Source organism: Ranitomeya imitator, chromosome 6 (genome assembly GCF_032444005.1).
Source record: "Ranitomeya imitator isolate aRanImi1 chromosome 6, aRanImi1.pri, whole genome shotgun sequence".
Lineage (NCBI taxonomy): Eukaryota > Metazoa > Chordata > Amphibia > Anura > Dendrobatidae > Ranitomeya > Ranitomeya imitator.
In genome coordinates, this window is record NC_091287.1 from 361,926,452 (window position 1) to 361,938,335 (window position 11,884).

The window sequence follows — 11,884 nt, forward strand, 5'->3', positions numbered from 1 at the left end:
TGCTTTGATGACTGCTTTGCACACTCTTGGCATTCTCTTAATGAGCATCAAGAGATAGTCACCGGGAATGGTCTCCCAACAATCTTGACAGAGTTCCCAGAGATGCTTAGCACTTGTTGGCCCTTTTGCCTTCACTCACCCCAAACCATCTCATTTGCGTTCAGGTCTGGTGAATGTGGAGGCCAGGTTATCTGGCTTAGCACACCATCACTCTCCTTCTTGGTCAAATAGCCCTTACTCAGCCTGGAGGTGTGTTTGGGGTCAATTTTTTGTTGAAAAATAAATGATGGTCCAACTAAACACAAACCGGATGGAATAGCATGCGGCTGCAAGATGCTGTGGTAGACATGCTGGTTCAGTATGCCTTCAATTTTGAATAAATCCCCAACAGTGTCACCAGCAAAGCACCTCCACACCACCACACCTCCTTCTCCATGCTTCATGGTGGGAACCAGGCATGTAGAGTCCATTCATTCACCTTTTTTGTGTCGCACACAGACATGGTGGCTGGAACCAAAGATCTCAAATTTGAACTCATCAGACCAAAGCACAGATTTCCACTGGTTTAATGTCCATTCCTTGTGTTCTTTAGCCCAAACAAGTCTCTTCTGCTTGTTGCCTGTCCTTAATAGTGGTTTCCTAGCAGCTATTTTACCATGAAGGCCTGCTGCACAAAGTCTCCTCTTAACAGTATTTGTAGAGAGGTGTCTGCTGCTAGAACTTTGTGTGGCATAGACCTGGTTTCTAATATGAGCTGCTGTTAACCTGCGATTTCTGAGGCTGGTGACTCGGATAAACTTATCCTCAGAAGCAGAGGTGACTCTTGGTCTTCCTTTCCTGGGGCGGTCCTCATGTGAGCCAGTTTCTTTGTAGTGCTTGATGGATTTTGCCACTGCACTTGGGGACACTTTCAAAGTTTTCCCAATTTTTCGGACTGACTGACCTTCGTTTCTTAAAGTCATGATGGCCACTCGTTTGAAGAAACTAGAATATAAGACATAATTTCAGTTGTTTCACACTTTTTTGTTAAGTATATAATTCCACATGTGTTAATTCATAGTTTTGATACCTTCAGTGTGATGTACAATTTTCATAGTCATGAAATTACAGAAAAACCTTTAAATGAGAAGGTGTGTCCAAACTATTGGTATGTACTGTATATTTTTAGACAGTAAAATATTTTTTGTTTTACTTTTTTTACATTGTCCCAGGGTGGGCATCACTGTATAAAGTCAGATCACTGATCTGACACTTTGCACAGCGCTATGTCAGATCAGCGATCTGACAGGCAGTGAAGGAGGCTTGCTGCTCGCTGCTAGGAGCAGGCACTGAAAAGACACCTCCCTGCAGGACCCGGAAGGACCCTGCGGCCACCTTGGATCCGGGGGGCCTGCAGGGAGTGGACCTTCGGAACAACGCAATCACATCGCATTGTTCTGAGGGTCTCAGGGGAGAACGCAGGGAGCCCCCTCCCTGCGAAATGCTTCTCTATGCCACCAGAATGCTGCAATCTTGTTTGATCGCAGTGTATTGGGGTTAAAGTGCCAGGTGTCAGCTGTGATAATCAGCTGACACCTGGCCGCAATCATCCGCGCTTCCCCCGGGAGCTCGGCTGATCGCATGTGACATATTATTCCATCCATGGGAATTAGGGCCCTGGTCACATGGACAGAATAGTACGTCCAATGGTAGAAAGGGGTTAAAAATGGAATTGTCAAATGCATGTTATATATGCAAATATTATCCACTTCATATACAATTCTTTACTGTATATCACTCGTGCATTATACATAGCAAGCAAGATTCAATCTGCTTGTACTAATAGAATCAAAGATTGTACTATGAAAAATACATCAGGCACTCCTTTCATTAGGGAAGTAGTCACAACATGAGGATGTATAGAAATATATAAGTAAGTGTGTGTGTGTAAGAAAGAGTAAAAGTTCTCCCTGTGCAATGCATCATAATAATGTCCTCTACGAGCTGGAACCTCCCATTCAAGTCACAATTATTCAGCACAGTTGTACCTCGCAATGCCTTTGTTTGCAAGGGAAAATAACATTATGATTTGTATGCTGAGAACCTTCCGGTGAATACATCTCCAAGACCTGAGCTCATTGAGCACAATTTAAATAAAATATCTAGTTGCACTGATGCACAAATACACCAAGGAATACGCCTTATTTGGTTCGAGTTTTCCTTGCAAAATCGCCTTGCTCCATCTACCTCAAGATGTTTTCTTTAGAAACCATTAATCCATGCAAATTGATGCCGAGTTAGACATTATCCATCCATGAAACATGTCTGCGTGATCACATCAAGAATCCCCCGGGGAATCCTATAGGACGTTTCCATGAAAACCAATTGTCAGGAGGCCAGTGAAATATCATCACACAGGTACGTACTGTAATAAAACCAAGTTGACATCTCATCCGGCTATGCATGGCTTTATCGGATTTATTGTAAATGTTTTCAATGTGTTCTTTTTCAAAGTGTCCCATATGAGGTAGGAATGTCATGAAGAATCTACCCATAAAATGTCACTGTGTGTTGCATCCGAAAAGTGACTGAAAGCTTTCATATCTTATTTAGCATCTTCAAATGAGATGTGCTGCACTGTATACACAATACCAAAGAGACCTAATGTATCTTGTGTACTGTTTATTCACAATACCGGCACTGAAGACCTCAAGGAATTACTCATATTGCAAGATTAGGAGGCGCCCATAAATTCTGTTATAGTCTGTGAAAACAGGACACTTTTTCTAGTAGTCCAAGAATTTGATGTGTCCCTGATATTTTGAAGCTTGAGTAGTACAAAATATTGTGATTCTTGCTATCATCATTTAAAATTTCATTGTAAATATCTCTAGCTGTAGATAAACATTACTCAAAATCTTTATGACTGGCTATGGATCACCAATGTGTTCGCAAAAAAGTTTTGGTCTGTTCCTGATTTGTTAGTGAGTTGTCTAAAAACAAGGTGATTTCAGGTTGCCTACGCTGTCATACTGTTAGAACAAAGTGAATACAATGCAAAATATAATCAAACACATTTTATAGGTAGAAATACTTAAAAAGGTTTTCCGGCACTTCTTTATTTTTTTACTGTAGGACTAAGAACTATCAGGCAGATAGCCTGACAGCCTAACTCCCTGCATGTCCTACCCATCACTAGCTCAGAGTGGTCACAGACCACTCCTGACGGCGATTCTGCAGCTTTACGTCAACAGAGCTGCTCTTCGGGGCTGCACTGTAGACGGGGCATGACTGCCGATGTCATGCTGAGTGATAGCCAGCTTAGGCAGGAGCCAATCAGTTGTCAATCAGCATGACGTCAGCAGTCACACCCCGTCAACAGGGCAGAGCGGTGGAGAAGCTGATGCTCTTTCACCATGAAATCACTGTAAACCGCAGATTCACTGTAAGGAGGGGTCTATGACCGCTCTAAGCCGGCAGAGATCGGCTGTGGGCAGAACAGGTAAGTAGTAATCATACGAAAAAAACAAGGAGCCAAGAAAGTCCCAAGTATAATTACCTATACAGATATGTAACATATACCATGAGAAATCTTCATAAAAAATTACAAAATTTTATTGAAACATTAACACAGAAACATATACAAAAAATAAACATATAATAAATTAGGACAGGTGAGTAATGCGACAATGCATACAGGCAGTGCCAAAACTGTCTAGAATTGAAAGGGTTCCCAAATATATAGCCACAATAATACATGTTCCTAGACCACAGTATCATACATATAAGTAACCCAATGAGACCCATATACATCAGTGGGTGAGCCACAGATATATAACACCAGACTCCATAACTCATAACGTGCGTTGGGGTATCGGAGCAGTGCGTCATTTCTGTCCTAATGGGTGAGACCTTACTTTCTCCAGCCTCCTTCCTCGGGTGACTTTTTGCATATACCCTATCTTCATTATGGGTTTTGTATATATTCCACATATGGAGTTATGGAGTCTGGTGTTATATATCTGCGGCTCACCCACTGATGTATATGGGTCTCATTGCGTTACTTATATGTATGATACTGTGGTCTAGGCACATGTATTATTGTGGCTATATATTTGGGAACCCTTTCAATTATAGACAGTTTTGGCACTGCCTGTATGCATTGTCGCATTACTCACCTGTCCTAATTTATTATATGTTTATTTTTTGTATATGTTTCAGTGTTAATGTTTCAATAAAATTTTGTAATTTTTTATGAAGATTTCTCATGGTATATGTTACATATTTGTATAGGTAATTATACTTGGGATTTTCTTGGCTCCTTGTTTTTTTCGTATGATTACTATATTGCTCTTTCAGGAGTATTTCCCATTAATATGGCCATGTTATGGTATCGATTCTGGCATGTATTCAGAACAGGTAAGTAGCTGGCAACTACCTGCCCGTAAGTTCTTAGGCCCATAGTACAAAAACAAAATATTCCTGGGTAACTCCTTTAATATTAAAGGGACTGTAAAGGGCATAATACAAATTTGACTAATCTTGGCAGACACCTCCTATATCGATGGGTCTAATGTGTTTGAGGACCCCCTCGTCTCTCCTGAAGAGACAGCATAGGAGTGAGAGAACAGAGGAGAGAACACGAGCGCCCAGTGCTCCTGTGTATGGGAGAGTTGGGCTGGTATCTGCTGACATTCATCTGAAGTGTGTGGGTGACTCTTCTCATCTTACTAATTAGGATTGGTTGCAGTGTTCCCCAACTCCGGTCCTCAAGAGGTCATGTTTTGAGGATATCCTTAGTATTACACAGGTTATTGAATGCTTGCCTGTCCATGTGATTATCCCCTGTGCAATACTAAGGAAATCCTGAAAATATGACCTGTTGGTGGCTCTTGAGGACCGGAGTTGGGGAACACTGGGTTAGAGAGATAAAAAGGTGATTATTGATAAGATATGGGCTCTCAATACATCGTTTTAGGGGGAATATTTTTATGTAATGTTTCCACTGAAGTCCAATGTTTAGCATTTATCTGAATGTTGGGGCAGCGCAACAGTTAAATCAGAATGGAGAATGGCTTTTACATGAAGTGGGATGATAATTGAAAACATGATTTAAAGATGACTGTTTTGATGAAAATGTTCTTCAGATCATGGCCAAATCTTTGTGTCTGTCACCTTTAGGCTCTGCCTGTATTCTCCTACTTCCTCTTGTTTGACGATGTCTGCAGTAGCTAATAAATGTGCCGAGGATTCTGTGAATAGAACTGCTGGCGTATTTATTCAAGGACTCTCTCCTGCGTTTGTTTTTCCAGCTCTTAAATACTTAAGGACATTATAGGCTCCAACTCATTTAGCACAGGGCAATGATACATCCCGCTGTGGTGGGTGAAACTTGCAGACAGTTATAACGGATGATAGGGCTGACTGCAGCATACATCATAATGGCAGCGATGAGGCTACAGGCTCTGTTCGCATTGGGGAAAAGACTTAATTAAGGATTAGAACTTCCCCACTCAAAACACCAAGAGGCACATTTAACTGTATTCGCCAATTCCTAACACTAGATGTCGCCACCATACCATCGATGAGCGAGTCTGACACAGCTTTTCCATTTAATTGGGAAGTAACAGAAGGTTCAATAGTCTTGATAAATAAGTCATTTGCCAAAACGAACAATGAAGCATTGTGCTTAGTGCGCTAATAGTTCCATATTCAGCATTCTTTATACATTGCCAAAAATAGAAAACAGAAGACACTGATTATCAATGCCTATAATTGCCCTGACCTATTACTGGATAACTGCTAGGGTCAGCAGTGCGGCCATAACATATTATTTGTCTGTTTGTGAAAGATTATTATTGTTTGTATGCTGTGCCTGCCGTAGACATTGCTTCGGAAACCGACAGGATTTCCCCTAGTGATCTCTTTATAGATAATAATAAGTGACCATGTGAATATCAGGAGGATAATATGTGCAAAGCTGCAAAAAAAAAAAAGGCATGAACTCCATAAGGGGGAAAGAGTGGGAGAGGAAATGACAGCTATGTAAAGTAAGGGAGGGAGACGCAGATCTAGAGGCAGAGGAGGGAGAGGAGGGAGATGGAGACGATTAGCAATGGGCGGGCGGGCGAGAGTGAGGAGACTCCTGTTTTGCTGTGTGTTTGCCAGCACAGCCCCGGCTCCTGCTCTCTAAGCCATACAAGTTCATAGGCACGCTAGCAGCCAGCCTGATTGCCACTGTCACACAATGGACCTTCCAGGTAACTCTTTTCTTCCTTGTATCACTGGCCAGTGTGAATGCCGCCATTGGGGCTTGTATAGGTCGCCTTAAAGTTCAGGATGTGACTTGCTAAGGGTATCATACAGCTAGCCTGCTTTCTTTCAGATTCCTTTAGAGGAAAATTGATTTGTTTTAGTTTTTGACGGTGATTATTTCGAGTTGATTGATTTTCTTCCTGGGCAGATACAGCAAAAGGAGAACTGGCCTTTAAATCGGGTGATAAGAGCAAGGTGATGAAAAGTTTATCAGCCAGGGGAAGGTCTGGGTCACCCATGAGTGTGCAGATCCTCTGAGCCCATGGAAGCTGTATTGTGCTGGCATTGACCGGGCAGCCACAGAGTGATGTGTATCATATGGTGATGACAAGCAACAGTACAGAGGCTGCCACCTCTTAGATCCACATATGAAGAGGCTGTAACTGGCTTCCAGTAATCCAATTGTGCTTTCATTCAAAGGTTCAGCACAACGAGCAAACTGAGCAGGAGAAGCCAAGCAGGGGGCCACCGAAGACTAACAAGAGCATCTTGTGGAGTGCCAGGCTGCCAGCTCAGTGCTGTGGCAGGATGGATCTATGGGGCAATGCTGCAGGAGACAGGAGAGCTGCCGTGAAGCCTTGGAAGTGGGAGCAGAGCTTCCCGAGAGTGGCCAAAGTGCTGCTGTCCATGGTGCTGATGCTGCAGGCGCCACCTAGCGTCAGTGCTCAGAATGACACGGAGCCCATCGTGCTGGAAGGAAAGTGCCTGGTGGTCTGTGATTCCAACCCGTCCTCGGATGGAGCCATCACATCGTCTCTGGGTATATCAGTGCGATCCGGGAGCGCCAAAGTGGCTTTCTCTGCTATCAGGAACACCAACCATGAGCCCTCTGAGATGAGCAACCGCACCATGACTATTTATTTCGATCAGGTACATTGAACTATTATAGCATATTGCAATGTTGGTACTATACGGCCATATACACTTATCTAGAGGTGGGTGCGCTCTCAGCCTATTAGCAAAGCTCATTAAATGCCCGTGTCTCAATATGCTCGTTAATAAAAGAATGAATGTAACAATGATTATCCATAGAAGAAGCCTTTTTACAATGAAATGTAATGCTGCTCGGCACATACAAGAGGCTGCAGGTCAGATCTATAGAAAGGATCTGTAGAAAGGATCTGTAGAATCGATCTGTAGAATACATCTGTAGAATACATCTGTAGAATACATCTGTAGAATAAATCTGTAGAATACATCTGTAGAATACATCTGTAGAATATATATATGTAGCATAGATCTGTAGAATAGATCTGTAGAATAGATCTGTAGAATAGATCTGTAGAAAGGATCTGTAGAAAGGATCTGTAGAAAGGATCTGTAGAATCGATCTGTAGAATACATCTGTAGAATACATCTGTAGAATACATCTGTAGAATATATATATGTAGCATAGATCTGTAGAATAGATCTGTAGAATAGATCTGTAGAAAGGATCTGTAGAAAGGATCTGTAGAATATATATATATGTAGCATAGATCTGTAGAATAGATCTGTAGAATATATATATGTAGCATAGATCTGTAGAATAGATCTGTAGAATAGATCTGTGGAATAGATCTGTAGAATAGATCTGTAGAATAGATCTGCAATATAGATCTGTAGAATAGATCTGCGGAATAGATCTCTAGAATAGATCTGTAGAATAGATCTGTAGAATAGATCTGGGGAATAGATCTGTAGAATAGAGCTGTAGAATAGATCTGGGGAATAGATCTGTAGAATAGATCTGGGGAATAGATCTGTAGAATAGAGCTGTAGAATAGATCTGGGGAATAGATCTGGGGAATAGATTTGTAAAATAGATCTGTAGAATAGATCTGTGGAATAGATCTGGGGAATAGATTTGTAGAATAGATCTGGGGAATAGATCTGTAGAATAGATCTGGGGAATAGATCTGTAGAATAGATCTGTAGAATAGATCTGTGGAATAGATCTGTAGAATAGATCTGGGGAATAGATCTGTAGAATAGATCTGGGGAATAGATCTGTGGAATAGATCTGTAGAATAGATCTGTGGAATAGATCTGGGGAATAGATTTGTAGAATAGATCTGGGGAATAGATCTGTAGAATAGATCTGTGGAATAGATCTGTAGAATAGATCTGGGGAATAGATCTGTGGAATAGATCTGTAGAATAGATCTGGGGAATAGATCTGTAGAATAGATCTGTGGAATAGATCTGTGGAATAGATCTGTAGAATAGATCTGTGGAATAGATCTGGGGAATAGATTTGTAGAATAGATCTGTAGAATAGATCTGGGGAATAGATCTGTAGAATAGATCTGTAGAATAGATCTGTGGAATAGATCTGTAGAATAGATCTGGGGAATAGATCTGTAGAATAGATCTGGGGAATAGATCTGTGGAATAGATCTGTAGAATAGATCTGTGGAATAGATCTGGGGAATAGATTTGTAGAATAGATCTGGGGAATAGATCTGTGGAATAGATCTGTGGAATAGATCTGGGGAATAGATCTGTAGAATAGATCTGGGGAATAGATCTGTGGAATAGATCTGTAGAATAGATCTGTGGAATAGATCTGGGGAATAGATCTGTGGAATAGATCTGGGGAATAGATCTGTAGAATAGATCTGGGGAATAGATCTGTAGAATAGATCTGTAGAATAGATCTGGGGAATAGATCTGTAGAATAGATCTGGGGAATAGATCTGTAGAATAGAGCTGTGCCAGCGCAGACTTCCAGTGACACATTGTGCAGGGCTGTAGCTGGATCATGCAGCAGGCAGGACATGCCACCTAGCCCACAATTATCATCGTGACAGCTTGATAGTTCACCTCTGACTTTCCTAAAGTTTCCTTGTCTTCCCTCAATGATCTGCTGATTGGGCAGGCAGGGAAGAGCTGGGCTCATCTGAGTCTTCCCCGACGTCTGTTCTATATATATGTCGCCTGCAGACACCGATGCAGAGAATGACAGAATTATGGAAATTGTTCTTTTCTCAGTAAATGGCATCTTTTATCTTCACCTGTAATGACAGTACTTTCCATATTAATCCCGTAAATCAGCCAATCTTGCATTCAGCCTTTGCTTTAACATACTATTAACCCCTTCTTGTTAAAGTGTGTTTGTATCCACCCAATGTAACAAGCTGCACCATCCATTCTTTATTGTCGGGGTAATTTATTGTCGGGCATCTTATAAAGCATCTTCCTCATTTTCTTCTGAATAGCTTCTAATAATCTGATCCACATGTACAAACGGAACCAAAGTATTAGAAATGTTCTATGTGATCCATTTCCTTTGGGTTCTCCCTAAATTCCACAGGTTCATCAGTAAAGACATTAGTAATTATTGTCGGAAAGTTTTCCTTTTCTAGTAATAATTCTCTAACAGCTTCTGGTATTGGACAAATAAGGATTTCGTTGAAATATTATTATTTTTTATTAACCCCAGCATATACTCTGTTTTTGAGGGTCACAAATAAATGCAGAGTTTGTGCCTCTGTAGAATAGCGGAAGCTTCCATCACATTTTACCGGCCGACAAATGGAGATGGGGAAAAGTCACCTCTGCTTTGGAGCTTGTGATGTATTTTAGGATGATCCCCTTTTGTCCTTACATTGCCACTTTCCTAGCTTCTATTTATCAGTATATTAAACATCAGCTAAAGCAATGAATCTCCAGTCTGTTCCAGCACCTTGGTTTTTTCACTTTAATATAGACGAAGAGATTGATTGGCTTTTAGAGTTACAAAAAAGCTCCATGAAAGGCTCCATGAGAAGCCTTCACAGACCAAGTGTGATTTATACAGGCGATAGTGGCTGTCACAGTGTTGCTCCTTGCTCCACCATGATTTACTACTTACATCTTCACCTTCTTCTAGGTGCTAGTAAACATTGGGAACCATTTTGACCTTGCATCCAGTGCATTTGTAGCTCCAAGAAAAGGAATCTATAGCTTCAGTTTTCACGTGGTCAAAGTGTACAACAGACAGACTATCCAGGTGAGTGATCTCATATTCTCCTCATTAGATCAGGATATTATCTTATATTGTGTTTTAATGATACATATGGAAGAAGACCAAGCACTATCATATAACCTTAATGTCATATACCAGGAATAATGGGAGTTTAGATGTTCTGTACATTAATAGATGCACTGAGAAATGGAGGTGGATAATAGAAAAACCCATATTGGAAATGTCCTCTGATAACCCTACAGCCAAATAGATGATCATGTGAAATTAATAATTTAGCTGTTTTATAGAATAGGCAAATTTCAGAACAAATGACCCTGTGTATTGTTCCTTTTCCTTTCCAGGTAAGTCTGATGCAAAATAACTACCCGGTAATTTCAGCCTTTGCTGGGGATCAGGATGTTACCAGAGAAGCTGCCAGTAATGGGGTCCTACTGCATATGGAGAGAGCTGATAAAGTGCACCTAAGACTGGATAGAGGCAACCTCATGGGAGGCTGGAAATATTCGACCTTCTCTGGCTTTTTAGTATTTCCCTTATAATGAGAGAACAGCCAAGATCGGACAGTCCATACAGCCATTAATGTGGTGGAACAAGATCTTATCTCCAACATCCCTCCCAGATTGTCTCTTGTAGAAGAACCAATTCTCTTCTAGGTAAAATATTTACTATGATATTGACATTTCCTTGGGAAACTGCTCCTCTAATTAGTTTTAGACGACAGTGATCTTTAGGATAAATGAAATTATCGACCTGAGCAATTTGTACCTGTGATTGTAAAGTCAATATCGGAATTTATTTGTTGGGATCATTGACTTTTTTGTTGTTGTTCTGAGACAAGTAATGGGACCCACACACAGTTGATAGGAGGCATCACAAAAGAGAAGATTCCAAATCCGTGTCCTTGCAATGCTTCTTTTAGTGTTTGTATAGCCTTAAGAAAACGAATGGCTTCAAGTCTCAGTAATGTATATTTTTTGGCGGGATTTCTGGACATGACTGTGTCAAGAAGTGCTTTATACAAACAAGCGACATTTGCACGATTGGAATTACCTATTTCGTTTTGTGTTGTTTGTGTATTTCTTGATATCCTTTTGTTTTCTTTTTTTCTTTTCCTTTTCAGGGTGCTGAGATGTAAATTAGGTTGACCAATACGATAACGTATATAGCTGTAAAGCAGAGTAAAGCTTATCGATTAAAGCTGTCTTCTTTTCAAGTCTTTGCTTCAGTGCACACTCTTTTGACTTGAGACTGGAGCAAGTGGAAGCACATATGTTCTCCATTGTCAGGTGTCTCCTTCCATAGAAAGCTGTCAGTTGTAGACATCACACCATTGGAGCACAACCCTCTGTCCTCCACCAGAGGCTGACATCTTCATCATTTCACTCTACTTGCTTCTTTCTCAAGAATCCACCTTTACAAGTGTCTGAGAATTCCAGCACCACCACAGTGGACAGCTCCTTCCTTACCATAATCCATCTTCCTTGGGGAGTCCACTAACATTGGTGAATGGGTTGACGTTACTGTCCAAAGTGCTAAGTGTAGAGATTTGCCATCTTGAAAAAGTTAGCAAGGGTTCGTGAGAAAAATGTCAGTCTCGTGGTGACCATGAACAGTTGGTATGACTAAGCAGTCCTCCTAACA

The 11,884-nt window shown here is 41.0% G+C and overlaps 1 protein-coding gene across 1 annotated transcript; it reads left to right on the forward strand.

Moving 5' to 3' along the window:
- Window positions 1-6,052: 6,052 nt before the first annotated feature.
- CBLN2 (cerebellin 2 precursor) lies at window positions 6,053-11,456 on the forward strand. The gene is made up of 4 exons (XM_069730980.1): window positions 6,053-6,239; window positions 6,715-7,164; window positions 10,148-10,267; window positions 10,585-11,456. Exons 2-4 carry the CDS (start codon window positions 6,823-6,825, stop codon window positions 10,780-10,782), a joined length of 660 nt encoding a protein of 219 aa, XP_069587081.1. The 5' UTR covers window positions 6,053-6,239; window positions 6,715-6,822; the 3' UTR covers window positions 10,783-11,456.
- Window positions 11,457-11,884: the final 428 nt, after the last annotated feature.